Source organism: Thalassophryne amazonica, chromosome 5 (assembly GCF_902500255.1).
Source record: "Thalassophryne amazonica chromosome 5, fThaAma1.1, whole genome shotgun sequence".
Lineage (NCBI taxonomy): Eukaryota > Metazoa > Chordata > Actinopteri > Batrachoidiformes > Batrachoididae > Thalassophryne > Thalassophryne amazonica.
In genome coordinates, this window is record NC_047107.1 from 20,534,777 (window position 1) to 20,552,651 (window position 17,875).

General features: G+C 45.6%; 1 protein-coding gene across 1 annotated transcript in view; it reads left to right on the top strand.

Annotated features, from left to right (window-relative positions):
- Window positions 1-17,875, top strand: part of hmcn2 (hemicentin 2) — a 356,871-nt gene that overhangs the window by 319,806 nt on the left and 19,190 nt on the right. The window contains 6 exon segments of the mRNA XM_034169771.1: window positions 3,616-3,737; window positions 3,831-4,071; window positions 4,149-4,208; window positions 4,302-4,421; window positions 7,696-7,830; window positions 7,920-8,039. Of these exon segments, the coding sequence (XP_034025662.1) occupies window positions 3,616-3,737; window positions 3,831-4,071; window positions 4,149-4,208; window positions 4,302-4,421; window positions 7,696-7,830; window positions 7,920-8,039 (798 nt within the window).

The window sequence follows — 17,875 nt, forward strand, 5'->3', positions numbered from 1 at the left end:
TCCTCGGGTTGGCGGGTAGATAGCACCAAGCAATACAGCTCTCTGTGCCTTGGACGTGAGCAGGAGGGAAGATGAGGATGAGAAGAAGTGTTGTAGAATGAGATGCTTAAATGCTTCACCTCAGGGAGCTGTGGTGAATGTTGCACCTGTAAATATTTCACAAATGTCCTCTGACATTTTTGCATAGATCCATTTCCGTTCCAAAAAATCTCTCATTTCTGAGTGCCCCCATTTACTTTTTAATGTGCCACATGCAGTCACACTTGTGCCTTATAGGAAGTGAAAAATGATCATCTGATTAATTTATTTCAAGGTTTGCCAAAAGCAAGCCCATGACTCAATAAAACCCCTTTGGGCTCTGCACTCAGATTGTGTCCCATGTAAACAGGAAAATGGAGTCAAACATTTATTGAATGCACTTGCATTATGCACATTAGACTGTGTGCCATAAATAATCAAGATCAGGCCCTCACAGTGTAAACGTCCAACCAGCCCCAAGAGTATGTCATCACTGATAGACTCTCTTTCAGATTTATAACTGTTAACAGCAAATTGCTACTATACCGGTATAGTGAAAAACTATACAGTATTTTATCTTCACCATTTACAGTAGTGTTCAAAATAATAGTAGTGCTATGTGACTAAAAAGATTAATCCAGGTTTTGAGTATATTTCTTATTGTTACATGGGAAACAAGGTACCAGTAGATTCAGTAGAGTCTCACAAATTCAACAAGACCAATCATTCATGATATGCACACTCTTAAGGCGATGAAATTGGGCTGTTAGTTAAAAAAAAGTAGAAAAGGGGGTGTTCACAATAATAGTAGTGTGGCAGTCAGTCAGTGAGTTCGTCAATTTTGTGGAAAAAACAGGTGTGAATCAGGTGTCCCCTATGTAAGGATGAAGCCAGCACCTGTTGAACATGCTTTTCTCTTTGAAAGCCTGAGGAAAATGGGACGTTCAAGACATTGTTCAGAAGAACAGCATTGTTTGATTAAAAAATTGATTGGAGAGAGGAAAACGTATACGCAGGTGCAAAAAATTATAGGCTGTTCATCTACAATGATCTCCAATGCTTTAAAATGGACAAAAAAAAAACAGAGATTCGTGGAAGAAAACGGAAAACAACCATCAAAATGGATAGAAGAATAACCAGAATGGCAAAGGCTCACCCATTGATCAGCATCAGGATGATCAAAGACAGTCTGGAGTTACCTGTAAGTGCTGTGATAGTTAGAAGACGCCTGTGTGAAGCTAATTTATTTGCAAGAATCCCCTGCAATGTCCCTCTGTTAAATGAAATACAAGTGCAGAAGAGGTTACAATTTGCCAAAGAACACATCAACTGGCCTAAAGAGAAATGGAGGAATATTTTGTGGACTGATGAGAGTAAAATTGTTCTTTTTGGGTCCAAGGGCCACAGACAGTTTGCGAGATGACCCCCAAACTCTGAATTCAAGCCACAGTTCACAGTGAAGACAGTGAAGCATGGTGGTGCAAGCATCATGATATGGACATGTTTCTCCTACTATGGTGTTGGGCCTATATTTCGCATACCAGGTATCATGGATCAGTTTGGATATGTCAAATACTTGAAGAGGTCATGTGTGTAGGCTTATGTATGTCAATTTTTTATGTCTTTCTTTAAAGCTTGTATTAAATTTAACAAAGCTTTTGATTCATTTGATCAGACAGATGCCAGTTTCTTTTCAGGAGAAAGAAGGCCTACAGTGCAGCAGATAAGAGAATATTTACAGAAGAATCCTGCAAATGGTGATGCAAGCACCAAATTTGACACAAATACTCCTTTGACATTACGCTTTTGAAAAAGCAGAGTATCCACTTGAATTTTCAATAAGCATCCAGTTAGGGGTCAGTTGAAGAGTTACACAGGGGTCAAAATTTGAAAGTCATATTGAAAGGTATTCCATATTATTATCACTTTACCTGGGCATTGCCAGGCTGGTAGCGTAGATTTACGTAGATGCTACCTGGCTATACCCACCCGCTGTGCGTAAACAAATGACGTCATAGCACGCGCAGCCCAACAACTCTCCGCAGAGGAAAAGATGAAAAGGCAAGAAGTGCGTTTTGCTCCCAATATGGATATTCCGTATGATTTTCTTATGGATAGTACGACAATGAACAGCAGCCAAAGCAGCCAGCTTGATGAGGATGCACTGCCAAATTTGGAGAGCAGCACGCGCCAGCCGGCACGATGAAAGCTAAAGTGAGCCAACTTTTTATGTATGCGTTACGTGTTGTGTATCTCAGTAAAGTGATAATAATACCACCCTCCAAAAGCATGTTATTGTATTATTATTTGTCTGATTATAAGGATTTTTAAAATGTATACTTTCGACAATCTATGACTGAATTCTATGGGGTAGAAAATAGCAAAAATGGTGAGAAACTTCAATTTCAGTTTGTACAGGGGTCAAAACTTATAGTTGCTCCTATTATGGTAAGAACTAATGGAAATTATTGGTTGAGCAAATTGAGTTTTAAGAAGGAATAGTTTGCACCATGTTTATTTACCATATTACAGGGTAACATATTTATGCCATTCAATCCAATGGATATGGACATTGTTTGACCTTTACTGTGGACACCAAACATTCAACACAGTCAAAACGACTCCATGTATTAATCTCATTAGTTCAACCAATAATTTGCATCACTTTTTACCAAAATAGGAGTAACTTAACTTTTGACCCCTGTACAAACTGAAATGAGCCTTTTTCACCATTTTTGCTATTTTTACCCCTTAACTCCACAACATTCAATCACAGATAGTCCAAACTATACCTTTTTGGAATCGTTGTTCAGACAAATAATGTGGTATAGTTTTCAATATAATTGGAGCATTTTTGAATTTTGACCCCTGTGTAACCCCCCCCCCCCCCCCCACCTGGTTGCCTATTGAAAATTCAAGTGGACACTCTTTCTTTTTCAAAAGAGTAATGTCTTTGTAATGCATTTGTGCCAAATGTGGCACTTGTATCACCATTTGAAAGATTTCTTTTCAGTGATCTGCACTATTATGTCATTAGGGGTGTTTCCTGTCTTACTATTTGTTTGTGAGATTTGGAGGCTAACTATTGACCTTAAGTGATGCCTTTTATTTACATCACTTTGGTGAATCCTTGGGAATTACTGAAATGACTTAGCGTCAAACGTTTTTCAGCATTTTCCATTTTGCAGGAAACTCCATGCAAATGTACATTCATGTTAACTACATTTCAGACACCGACTTGCCAGAAATCACAAATTTTATTTGGAAATCTTTGCCTTGCATTGCATTTCTTTGACAACTCATTAGTCTAATAAATTGCTGCAACAACATTGTGTCTTATGATTATTACCTGTTTTTTAGCTGTAGTTCAGTGGCATTCCTCCAACTTGAGTGAGACAAATCTCATATGCAAAAGATGATCATGACTGTGTCCACAATGGTGTTACTGAATCCAAATGTTCTTTGTAACCACTAATTTACAAGATAACCAGCAGATGGCACTGCTCACTGTTGCTGGAGTCCCTGAATGTGGGTCTGAAAGTTGCACTGAATGATCTCCTGTCCTAATCTTAACCTTTATCTCGAATTTTCTTCCAGGGGAGATCCTGCGTTTGACTCATGTCGTCAGGGGTGTGGACTCTGATGAAGTTTTATTAATTGACATTGTGATAAACGGTTTTGTCCCTCCTTCACTCTCCACTTCTCATCTGAGTTTGCAGGTTTGTTCACTCTTCTCATCACAGTCTGAATAGAAGGACTTCAGACTTGCTTTAACATTGTATGGTTTGTCTGACTTGTTTTCTGTTCTGCAGGACTTTGATGAGTCATATTTGCAGACGAGCCACGGGCAGCTGTACTCGTGGTCGTCTCAGACCCACCACAGAGGAGGAAAGCCCATGGTGCTCCGCTGTAACCACACCATTATTTACGAGGGCCAGGGACTGCGCCAGGGGCCTCTGCTCCAACTCCTGAAAATCTCAGGGATGAACAGCATCTACAGCATATTTACGCTCACTTTGGATTTCCACGTCACTGCCAGCCTCCTCATACCAGGTCTGCAGAAACACAATCACAGCATATCACAGACATGAGATAGTGTAATTACTGAAAACATTCACCTCTGTTTGTAGATGGTTATGGAGAGACGTGCCCTCAAGGGTTCATTCTTGATGAAGCCTCGTTCTGTGCAGGTTTGCCACTGTCATTTCATTTCTATCCCTTATAGTTCCAGACAGATTCAAACGGACCTGCATTATTATGATTAAATGTGTCTTTATATTTAGATGAAGATGAATGTGCACTCCAGTCTCCTTGCTCTCACTTGTGTAATAACATCATGGGAGGATTTTCCTGCGCCTGCCCCTCTGGCTTCACCATATCCACAGAGACAAACACATGCCAAGGTCAGACCAAAAACAACAACCCAGCTACAGATTTCATGATGAAGTCATCATTGTATCTTATTGGTCATTCTTAAGGCCCCTTCACAGATAACACAATTGAAGCCAACTAGCGCACAAAGGAGGACTTGCATGCCATTTGTGAAAAATCAAATCCGCCTCAAACGCCTCGTACACCTGTCACCACAACATTTGCGCACACAAGCGGCCGAAAGACAGCGAATCCCCTGCACGTGCTCATTCCATCCCTCTCTCGGCAGGTGTCGGCCAAATTCCAGGTGTCGCACACGAACACCAAACGCCACTAGACAGGCACTTATAAAAGGTGGGGCCATTCATGCACCTTGATACAATAACAGACAGCAGGCGATCACATTCGACCTGTCTGTGAAAAGTGTCTAAGTGCCACACGAAAGTGACGTAACCAACCGCCCCCCCCCCCCCCCCCCACACACACACACAAATGGCCTATGAAATGTGCCCCCCCAACACAAATGGCTTGTTGAGTGTGTCGTCTCCCCCACCACCACCAACAGACACACACACACACACACACTATGAATCCAACGTTGTCAGCTGTGGCTGAAGGTCCCGGAGTGCGGTTCTGGACCAGCTGACCACTGTGCACTGCACCTCAGCTGGAGAACACGTGGTATACAGGTGTGTGCGGGCGCTCACACCCTCATGAAGACCTGCCAGCGTCTGAGCGCACTGCACGGTATGAAGCTGCCTGGCCAGCTGATGTCACTTCCACCACGTAAATTGCAGTTTAGATGACAGAAAAAAGAGAGGAAATTCAATCAAACAAATAAGGGTGACAAAGGTGTGAACTCATTCAAGAGCACAGAGGCTGCTCAGAATAAAAAAATAAAACTTGTATTGTAAGCGTCTGGCATATTTAACTGCATTTCATGCTTGTTTCTTTAAAAGTAAATGTCCATGTGTAACAGGTAGACCAGACAAAAACAGATGCACATATCAGAGTCTGTGTTTGGAAAAAGATGCACAGAGCTTGAACACATTCATGTGCTGCCAGAGGCTGTATGGACAGTTGTATAAAAACAAAACATATAAAAATAAGACTTAAATGTCTGAAATTGGAGATTTTTATGTTTCTTGTCTGTCAATGCCAAGGTTTCTAACTCTCAAACTGCAGAAGCTATCAGCAGCAGAGATTTTCTTTATTACATCCGCCACGGATGCAATAAAATCATCAGTGGTTATTTATTTGTCTGTCTGTTTGCAGGATTACATCAAAACTACTGCACAGATTTTGACAAAAACTTTCACCACAGATAGATATTAGGCCATGGAAGACTTCATTAAATTTGGGAGCTAATCTGGATCTGGATCCAGATTGCGGATCAAGATTTCACTTTAGAAGGATTACGTCAGAACTACCTCATGGATTCTCACCAAATCTGAATCCCAGATAGAGACTGGGGTATGGAAGACTGTACTGAATTTTGGAGGTGATCGGGATATGGACCCACATTCTGCATCAATATTTCACTTTATATAGACTTTGAAGGAGTACATCAAAACTACTACACGGATTCTCACCAAATTTGCATCACAGATAGATATTGGGGTATGGAAGATGCTACTCAATTTTGGAGGTGATCTGGATCCAGATTCTGCATCAAGATTTCACTCTATATAGGCTTTGAAGGATTACGTCAAAACTACTTACGTCAAAACTACTTCATGGATTCTCACCAAATTTGCATCACAGATAGATATTAGGGCTTGGAAGACTGCGCTGAATTTTGGAGGTGATCCGGATCCGGATTGGTGGACGTCAGAAATCTCTGATTCCTCTTGTTCTCTTTTTTATATATTGCTAGCACATGAACACGCCTATGTGTCAGAGTTCATGGGTCACGAAGCCCAAAATTTATACTGCAAGTGACTGTACTCCTGATGTAAGACATTTGAAATAAGGTCACATCTGGATCGAAGGAAATTCTTGTTTACAATGAGAGTGGTAGATCCATAGAACAGCCTGCCAGAGGCTGTATAATTAAACAGCACTGTGTGTAGATCAAATCGTGAAGACATGACTCAATCTGATATGGACAGCTTTAGATAAATCAATAAAATATTCTGCTGTTTGAGTACTGAGCTGTCTTCCATGCATCTTGCACTTGTGTGACATAATTTAACTTACATGCCTAATTTAATTTAATTTTGTGCTTACAATGTGCAACATCCTCATTTTCATAGTGCTGAATGTCATGTTACTGCTCTCTATCAACTGTGCTTTTACTCTTGGTAAATCACCTGCAAAACTGTCTCCACCCCAAAGGGCAAAAGTTTGGATTGGCATTTTAGCACTCCTGATGTGGGATGTTATTAAATCAGGCCCATGCTCTCAAGTTACATAAAATTTGATACAAATTGTAGCACGTGACAAAATATAAAACCATAACCAACTTGGATATTGTAGTAAACCCCAAAAATGAGTAAATAAATGTGAGTTCCAAAAGCACTTTTACCTTAGTTAAACATAAAATTACAAATATGTTCATCAGTAGTGAATCAGTCAGTCATATGTTAACAGGATTAAAACAAGCCGAGGTCTTTAATGAGAGAAGCCTAACCTTTTTAAAAAATACACTGAAATTCTGCACTGTTGCTTATTTATTATGATTTAGTTTTTCAAACTTTTATCTTGTGTGTTAAGTTAAAGGTTTTTCCACCAAGATTAGTTTCTGAATGTGAAACAGGCCTCAGTAATACCCTGAATACCATCCAAGCTGTCGTTGGTTCAAATCCTCCGATTGGCTGCACATTTGGTACAAATATTTGCTTGCAAGCATATTTTTCAAGAGAAAGATGTGGTGAGCAGGATTCTTCTGCACCCTTGTATCGTGTGCATGTGGATGCAGATGGCGCTGTTGAGCAGGACTTTGTTATGGACAAAAGGCAAGTTAATGCTCGATCTCAGCTGTAGGTGTTTTGGTCATATTCATTGCTATTAAGTGTAATTAGCTTTTTAGCCTCATACTCAGGTGTTAAAGTGCAAATTTCTACTCTCAATACAATATCTTTCAAACATTTTGATATGTATAAAACCTCTATTCTAATCCAATTACATTTTTTCCGGAAATCTGATTGGTTAATCTTGTGAGATTTCAGACCAGAAGATATCACATTGACGGTGGCAAAATATTCAACTGTTTCACATTTGATGTATTATTCGGCGCTTGCATCTTTTTGCCATGTAAACTGTACTTTGTGTGCTTGACGTAATGACTCTCTTAATCCCGTGCAGATATTGATGAGTGTGCCCAGGGTTCACACATGTGCCACTACAACCAGCAGTGTGTAAACACAGTGGGAACGTATCACTGCCAGGCCAAGTGTGGTGCAGGATTTAAGCCCAGTGTCACAGGAACCAGCTGCGAAGGCAAGTTTACTTTTCTACTACAATTTCTTAAATCTAATTACTGCAGTAATCAATACCTTGCTAAGGTTGAGTTCACTTACATGTTTCAGATGTGGATGAGTGCCAGGAGTCTGCTCTCTCCCCGTGCCAACATCAGTGTCTCAATACTCTGGGCTCTTATCGCTGTATCTGCCACCCTGGGTACCAGCTGTCAGGACATCGCTGCCTTGGTCAGTCCACTCACATTAAAACTTATTTTCAGTTCATGATGAGTTAACCTGCGCGTTTAATAGAATACAGCAATAAACAGATACTCTGAGTGCTGGCCAGAGCAAGGGCAGAAACTCTGAATTTTTCACTGTGAATACTGCTCTCTGTCAGCGATCTGTTCTGGCTCCTACACAGTTTGAGGGAGGTTATGGTCTAGTGGTTAAGTGATGGGCTTGAGACCAGAGGATCCTTGGTTCAAACCCCAGCCCGACTGGAAAATCACTTGGATCACCATGGGCAAGATCCTTAAATCCTAAATTGCTCCCGGTGTGTAGTGAGCGCCTTGCATGGCAGCACCCATCGATGTGTGAAGGTGTTTGTGTGAATGGGTGAATGTGAGGCATAATTGTAAAGTGCTTTGTGCATCTCATGTAGATGGAAAAGTGCTACATAAATGCAGTTCATTTACAATGTCAAGGCTTGCCTGGACTGTGTGTTGGGTAGGGTTTTGGAAATTAGTGACTTAGGTGCCTTTTCAGTGAAGAAAAGTTTACTGATCTTGACTTTGTACATGGTGCTGTCATCTTTAAGAAACCCTGCTTGTGGCATTTGAGAAGATGAGCAAGAAATCAGAGTGTCTGGGTTTGGGATTATCCTGGAACGAGACTAAGGTCCAGCCTCTGAATGACTTCCTGAACCTGACCATCAGAAGTGTATCTGTATGTGGTGGAAGTCTTGAACTTGAAGAGATGTTGACTTATCTTGGCAGTGACATTGATGACGCTGGGTCCTCGGTCTTCGAAATCTAGAAACACCTGGGAAAACCTTGTGGATTCAAGAGTTCGCCGGATAGAGGTGTTTGGTGATGCTGATATCTTTGCAGAGGAATGAAGGTCCAAGTCTTAAGAGTTCTGGTGCTTCCTGTCATGCTGTGTGGTTGAGACTTTCATGCTAACCAGTGATCAAATGCTAGTTCTCTTTGGAGGATTCTTGGGTACTGCTGGAATGACTTTGTGTTAAGTAAACAGTTATTTATGGAGACACGGATGAGGAGGACCACTTGCCTTGTGCCAGAACATCAGCTATGACATTTCAGCCATGTCACACATTTCTCTAGGCATGGTCCAACACACTGGTGCCTCAGTGCTGAGGACACCATTTACTGGAGAAGGTCAAGAGGATGCCCACATTTCAGCTGGTTGCCGCAGATACTGTAAATGACTGTTTCTGACACTTGGGGATTGGCCTGTTCTCCGCCTGGACAGTTGCCATTGACACATGGCACCATAGCACTCTCCAAAACCTGATACTTTTACGATTCATTGTTTACACTGTTACATGTTATAGTATACAGTAATATAACAAATTAAAGAGAAAACAAAAAAACAAACAAACAAAAAAACCAAAGCATTATTTCAGAGCCTGCACCCAGAGAATGTTTATCACGGTTGCCTTCAAAAAGACTAAATTACAAGTTCATCAGAACCACTGGCAATCTCAGCTCTTCTCGTATTTCTGGGTGTTGTTATAATTATTATCATTTATTCTCACAAACACAACAGTCAGAAAATCGGTACACAAGAGCCCATTGACAACTCTGAAAGAGTTACAATTTTATGTTTTGAAGTAAGTAGAGAAGTTTGAATCTTCAACTGGACTGGCTTGCTTGACGTGAGGATGTTTCGCTTCAAATCACAGAAGCTTCCTCAGCTAAAATTCTTGCTCTGGTAGTCTGACTTCCGTCTTGACTCTTGTAGAGAAGAATAAAACAGAAGCCAACAAAATCTGGAGTTTTTAACCTAACCAGACCCCTCCTACCGAGAGGCCGACTGCTACAGGTGACTAAACAATAGCTCTAATTAGCACCTGTTGTGCTCTAGTTAGCACCCTCCTAATGACAGGGCAGCTGTCCCTCCTAATGATGGGACGGAAGTCCCATCATTAGGAGTAGTCCCATCATCATCATTTTGAAGTAACAAAATCAAAATACACTTCATGGAAATGTATTTTGAAAAAATAAAAATAAAAAACCCCTCAAATATTGCAAAAACATTTTTACTCAAAAACATTTTTGCTCTGACATGAGGTGGTTTTTCAGGAGATTCAAAAAAGCCCAATGGAAACAACTTTTTTCACTATTACAGTTCACATGACATACAGAATGCATGACATGACATTCTGAAATTCCCAAAGCAGTACATGTGAACAGAAGAAGAGATGGGGAGCTTGTTAAATGATACAGAAGATGGCTTTATGGCAATAATGGATTACAAAACAACAACAACAAAAAAAAAAAAACAATGAAATGCCAATATTTGTCAGGACTTCTGTGACATTCAGACCACATAACCCAACAGTCACATTCCATGAGGTAATAGAGAGCCTGTCATTTTGCTGTTGTAGTTTGTCAGCATTCTGAAAATCTCACTGAAAATTTGTGTAAATGTGTAATGGATTATAATAATAGGGTTAATAGGGTTGTGGAAACCAGTGACTTAGGTGCTTTTGGTGGCGAGGAAAGGTTTACTCCCCAGTCTTGGCTGCTGAAGTAACATGTCATACCTGCTTCCAATCCAAGACAAGTCATAGGCTCTCTTTTGTTTCACACTGTGAATTTCTGGGATAAACACAGTCACTAATTGGCCTCAGAACCTAATAGGACTTACTTCATAAGTGGAAGCAGTCTTGTCAACTTTGGCCTCGTGTCCACGTAGCATTTTGTTTGCCCTCTCTGTGCCCAGAAACACTTCATCCCAGTCAGTGCCTCATCTCAGCACTTTCTTAAAAGGAAAACACGCTCCTAGTGGGATGCTTCTATGACAACAATAAAGAACTAACGAGCAGCTTATACAGTAATTGTAGGTTGATTATAAAGCACTCACCCTCAGCAGGAACCAAGTGTCTGTCCAGTCTTCTGTCACAGATGAGTTTATTTATTTATTTATTTATTTATTTTTGGCTCTATTGTGATAAATTTTGTGTGACATACCAGCTGACTCTTGACACAGACCACAAAAGCTGCACCCTTCACAGCAACAGGTTTTGCTCCATTTGATTGGTTGCTTGGAAAGATGCAGCAGGGACATCACAGCTCTTTTCAGACAAAAAAGCAGAGCATTCTGAAAAAATATGCTGGATGCGACAGTTTGTCTGGAATTGGCTGCATATGCCCTGTTATCATTCAAAGTAAATGAAAAAGAAGCCTGTGCTCAAAAAAAAAAAAAAAAAGCACTATATGGACACGGGGCCAAACATAATGCAATTATTGAGTGGTGATTACATTTAATTGATATTGTGCAGGGGCCCACTCACTTCTGTTGGACTCTATTGGTTTTGGGGGATATGTGTCTTAGCTGGGAACAGTGGTGGCTCCTTTACAGTGGTGTCTCAGTTTTTTTTGTTTGTTTTTTTTCTGATAATGATTAAGGTAACTCATTCAGTAAATACATTCAGCAAGACAATTATATCAATTTGTTGTTAGCTGATTAACTCATCCAGCAAAACCTCCACTAGATGGCAGCATACAACAGAAAGATTTCTCCTCTAGGTGGAAATGAAGTGGTCCCACAATAAATTAACCCTCTTATTCACACTGGGAACAAGTGGGAATTAATGACCTTGCCCAGGGACCCTTAGTTATTTTCAGATTGAAAAGTGTTGTATAGATTTGTGTGTGCATGTAATATTCTCAGGTAAAATGAGAGGATCTAGGTTATTTCTGTTACATATATCACAGAGGTGTTGTTGTGTGGGCCGCCAGAAGAGGAGGTACTGCTGGCCCACCACCAGAGGGCGCCCTGCCTGAAGTGCGGGCTTCAGGCACGAGAGGGCGCTGCCGCCACGGACACAGCCGGGAGTGACAGCTGTCACTCATTAATTCCTGACAGCTGTCACTCATTCTTCATCATCTCACTCCATAAAACCCAGACGTCATCTCCACCTCATCGCCGAGATATCGTACTTCTATGGAGGTAACTTTCTCTGCCTGTAGTAATTGATTCCAAGAGCTATTGTTTTGCAGCTGTCAACCAGAGGACCGGCGTGGGTCGCGACTGTTTCGTCCTACGTCCGTCAGATAAGTGGTTAAACAGACACTGCATGAGTGTGTGTTAGAGGTGGAGGTGGCATTCCCACCGTTGTTGTTACGGGGTGTACACACACCCACACTTGACTGTCTTTGTTCTTCGCCAGCAGTACCAGATCCGACAGTCGGGGACGGTGATCACCTGGGAATTCGGGACTTGGCGGCTCCAGTATTCACCAGGTTCGGTGGCGGCAAAAATCGTGTGGTTCCGGCTCTTCTCAGGACAGACGTCTTCTATCCTCGAGCCTGCCCACACGTCACCTTTGTGGATTGACTGTTATCAGATTCTGAGATTGTCTGTGTATTCGTTGTGCACCTTCACAACATTAAATTGTTACTTTTTGGCTCATCTATTGACCGTTCCTTTGCGCCCCCTGTTGTGGGTCCGTGTCACTACACTTTCACAACAGGATATCTCGGCCAGCGTCATGGATCCCGAGGGGCGTCACTCATCTGTTGGACAGCCAATGGAAGAGCAGGGTGCACAGGCGTCTGCAGGAGGCGTGTTCGGTGAGTTGCAGCAAATCCTCACCGCCTTTACCGCTCGGCTGGAATTGATGTCCGAGCAAAACGTCATCCTTAATCGCAGGATGGAGGCAATCACCGCACAGGTGGAAGCGCGCGATCAGAGCGTTGCTGCGTCTCCTCCTCCTGCCGACCCGGTGCCGGGTATTAACATTCCACTGGTCGTTCAACAAACCCCCCCACCATCCCCTGAAGCATACATAAGTCCCCCTGAGCCGTACGGGGGTTGTGTGGAGACGTGCGCGGACTTTCTGATGCAGTGTTCGCTCGTCTTTGCACAACGACCCGTGATGTATGCATCTGACGCCAGCAAGGTGGCTTATGTTATTAATTTGCTTCGGGGTAAGGCACACGCCTGGGCTACGGCTCTCTGGGAACAGAACTCACGGTTGTTATCAGCATACACTGGGTTTGTGGGGGAGTTCAGAACAGTGTTTGATCACCCTAACAGAGGAAAGACCGCTTCAACAATGCTGCTGTCAATGCGACAGGGGCGCCGGTGCGCAGCCGAATATGCAGTCGACTTCCGCATCGCGGCTGCGAGGTCCGGCTGGAATAACGTTGCGCTCCGCGCCGCCTTCATAAACGGACTGTCATCGGTCCTGAAGGAGCATCTGGTAGCTAAGGAAGAACCGCGGGATTTAGATGGGCTTATCGATCTCGTTATACGGTTAGACAATCGGTTGGAGGAGCGCCGTCGGGAGCGAGGCGAAGGACGTGGCTGGATACGCGCCGTCCCTCTCCCTTCCGGGTTCGAAAAGGGGCCGCCCTCCCCACGCTCCACAGCCACAGCGCTCCGTGGGGTTACAGCTCCCCCTGCTGACGTTGTTAGGGAAACGCACAGGGCCAAAATGAGGAGGCTGGTCCGCGGGGAGTGTTTTCTCTGCAGCTCAAAGGAGCACATACAGAAAAACTGCCCCAAACGGCCGGAACGACAACAACCGCCCTTAGAGACTGGGCTAAGGGGGGGTCATAACATTCACGTGGGACACACACAGATTGCCACACGACTCTCAGTTACAATCCTGAGCGGGGATTTAACCCTTCAAGCCCCAGCACTGGTGGACATGGGGTCAGAAGGGAATCTGCTAGACAGCAGATGGGCAAGGGAGGTAGGGCTCCCTCTGGTGGCGCTTCCTTCGCCATTGCAGGTGCGGGCACTAGATGGCACCCTCCTCCCTTTAATCACACACAAGACACAACCAGTAACTCTGGTGGTGTCTGGAAACCATCGGGAGGAGATTGAGTTTTTTGTAACTCCTTCTACCTCCCGCGTGATTTTGGGCTTCCCCTGGATGTTGAAACACAATCCCCGGATTGATTGGCCGTCTGGGATAGTGGTTCAGTGGAGCGAAAGCTGCCATCGGGTGTGTTTAGGATCCTCGGTTCCTCCCGGTTTGCATGCTAAGGAGGAGGTCAAAGCCCCTCCCAATCTGACGGCAGTGCCGGTTGAGTACCACGATCTTGCTGACGTCTTCAGCAAGGATCTGGCACTCACCCTTCCCCCGCACCATCCGTACGATTGTGCCATTGATTTGGTTCCAGGCGTTGAGTTCCCGTCCAGCAGGCTGTACAACCTCTCACGACCTGAGCGCGAATCACTGGAGACCTACATCCGGGACTCATTAGCTGCCGGGCTGATCCGGAACTCCACCTCCCCGATGGGTGCAGGTTTCTTTTTTGTGGGCAAGAAAGATGGCGGACTCCGTCCATGCATTGATTACAGGGGGCTGAATGAGATGACGGTTCGCAACCGATACCCGTTGCCATTGTTAGATTCCGTGTTCACCCCCCTGCATGGAGCCAAAATCTTTACTAAGCTGGATCTTAGAAATGCGTATCACCTGGTTCGGATCCGGAAGGGAGACGAATGGAAGACGGCATTTAACACCCCGTTAGGTCACTTTGAGTACCTGGTCATGCCGTTCGGCCTCACCAACGCCCCCGCGACGTTCCAAGCTTTGGTTAACGACGTCTTGCGGGACTTCCTGCACCGATTCGTCTTCGTATATCTGGACGATATTCTCATCTTTTACGACTCTCAGTTACAATCCTGAGCGGGGATTTAACCCTTCAAGCCCCAGCACTGGTGGACATGGGGTCAGAAGGGAATCTGCTAGACAGCAGATGGGCAAGGGAGGTAGGGCTCCCTCTGGTGGCGCTTCCTTCGCCATTGCAGGTGCGGGCACTAGATGGCACCCTCCTCCCTTTAATCACACACAAGACACAACCAGTAACTCTGGTGGTGTCTGGAAACCATCGGGAGGAGATTGAGTTTTTTGTAACTCCTTCTACCTCCCGCGTGATTTTGGGCTTCCCCTGGATGTTGAAACACAATCCCCGGATTGATTGGCCGTCTGGGATAGTGGTTCAGTGGAGCGAAAGCTGCCATCGGGTGTGTTTAGGATCCTCGGTTCCTCCCGGTTTGCATGCTAAGGAGGAGGTCAAAGCCCCTCCCAATCTGACGGCAGTGCCGGTTGAGTACCACGATCTTGCTGACGTCTTCAGCAAGGATCTGGCACTCACCCTTCCCCCGCACCATCCGTACGATTGTGCCATTGATTTGGTTCCAGGCGTTGAGTTCCCGTCCAGCAGGCTGTACAACCTCTCACGACCTGAGCGCGAATCACTGGAGACCTACATCCGGGACTCATTAGCTGCCGGGCTGATCCGGAACTCCACCTCCCCGATGGGTGCAGGTTTCTTTTTTGTGGGCAAGAAAGATGGCGGACTCCGTCCATGCATTGATTACAGGGGGCTGAATGAGATGACGGTTCGCAACCGATACCCGTTGCCATTGTTAGATTCCGTGTTCACCCCCCTGCATGGAGCCAAAATCTTTACTAAGCTGGATCTTAGAAATGCGTATCACCTGGTTCGGATCCGGAAGGGAGACGAATGGAAGACGGCATTTAACACCCCGTTAGGTCACTTTGAGTACCTGGTCATGCCGTTCGGCCTCACCAACGCCCCCGCGACGTTCCAAGCCTTGGTTAACGACGTCTTGCGGGACTTCCTGCACCGATTCGTCTTCGTATATCTGGACGATATTCTCATCTTTTACGACTCTCAGTTACAATCCTGAGCGGGGATTTAACCCTTCAAGCCCCAGCACTGGTGGACATGGGGTCAGAAGGGAATCTGCTAGACAGCAGATGGGCAAGGGAGGTAGGGCTCCCTCTGGTGGCGCTTCCTTCGCCATTGCAGGTGCGGGCACTAGATGGCACCCTCCTGCCTTTAATCACACACAAGACACAACCAGTAACTCTGGTGGTGTCTGGAAACCATCGGGAGGAGATTGAGTTTTTTGTAACTCCTTCTACCTCCCGCGTGATTTTGGGCTTCCCCTGGATGTTGAAACACAATCCCCGGATTGATTGGCCGTCTGGGATAGTGGTTCAGTGGAGCGAAAGCTGCCATCGGGTGTGTTTAGGATCCTCGGTTCCTCCCGGTTTGCATGCTAAGGAGGAGGTCAAAGCCCCTCCCAATCTGACGGCAGTGCCGGTTGAGTACCACGATCTTGCTGACGTCTTCAGCAAGGATCTGGCACTCACCCTTCCCCCGCACCATCCGTACGATTGTGCCATTGATTTGGTTCCAGGCGTTGAGTTCCCGTCCAGCAGGCTGTACAACCTCTCACGACCTGAGCGCGAATCACTGGAGACCTACATCCGGGACTCATTAGCTGCCGGGCTGATCCGGAACTCCACCTCCCCGATGGGTGCAGGTTTCTTTTTTGTGGGCAAGAAAGATGGCGGACTCCGTCCATGCATTGATTACAGGGGGCTGAATGAGATGACGGTTCGCAACCGATACCCGTTGCCATTGTTAGATTCCGTGTTCACCCCCCTGCATGGAGCCAAAATCTTTACTAAGCTGGATCTTAGAAATGCGTATCACCTGGTTCGGATCCGGAAGGGAGACGAATGGAAGACGGCATTTAACACCCCGTTAGGTCACTTTGAGTACCTGGTCATGCCGTTCGGCCTCACCAACGCCCCCGCGACGTTCCAAGCCTTGGTTAACGACGTCTTGCGGGACTTCCTGCACCGATTCGTCTTCGTATATCTGGACGATATTCTCATCTTTTCTCCGGATCCTGTGACCCATGTCCAGCATGTACGTCAGGTCCTGCAGCGGTTGTTAGAGAACCGACTGTTTGTGAAGGGCGAGAAGTGCGAGTTTCACCGGACGTCTTTGTCCTTCCTGGGGTTTATCATCTCCTCTAACTCCGTCGCCCCTGATCCGGCCAAGGTTGCGGCGGTGAGAGATTGGCCCCAACCAACAAGCCGTAGGAAGCTGCAACAGTTCCTCGGCTTCGCTAATTTCTATAGGAGGTTCATTAAGGGCTACAGTCAGGTAGTTAGCCCCCTGACAGCCCTGACCTCTCCAAACGTCCCCTTCACCTGGTCGGATCGGTGCGAAGCCGCGTTCAAGGAGTTGAAACACCTGTTCTCTACTGCGCCAGTTTTGGTGCAGCCCGACCCTAGCCGCCAGTTCGTGGTTGAAGTGGACGCCTCTGACTCAGGGATAGGAGCCGTGCTATCCCAGAGCGGAGAGACCAATAAGGTTCTTCACCCATGTGCCTACTTTTCACGCAGGTTGACCCCGGCTGAACGGAAGTATGACGTCGGCAATCGAGAACTCCTTGCGGTGAAAGAGGCTCTTGAGGAGTGGAGACACCTGTTGGAGGGAGCGTCTGTGCCATTCACGGTTTTCACTGACCATCGGAACCTGGAGTATATTAGGACCGCCAAGCGGCTGAACCCCAGGCAAGCCCGCTGGTCACTGTTCTTCGGACGTTTTGACTTCCGGATCACCTATCGCCCCGGGACCAAGAACCAGAGATCGGATGCCTTGTCCCGGGTACACAAAGACGAAGTCAAAACGGTGCTGTCGGATCCACCGGAGCCCATCATTCCGGAGTCCACTATCGTGGCCACCCTCACCTGGGACGTGGAGAAGACCGTCCGGGAGGCCCTGGCACGGAGCCCGGACCCCTGAACTGGTCCGAAGAATCGTCTATACGTCCCACCAGAGGCCAGAGCTGCAGTCTTGGACTTCTGTCACGGTTCCAAGCTCTCCTGTCATCCAGGGGTGCGAAGGACCGTGGCAGTTGTCCGGCAGCGCTTCTGGCGGGCGTCTATGGAGGCCGACGTCCGGGAGTACATCCAGGCCTGCACCACCTGTGCCAGGGGCAAGGCAGACCACAAGAGGTCCCAAGGGCTTCTCCAGCCACTTCCTGTG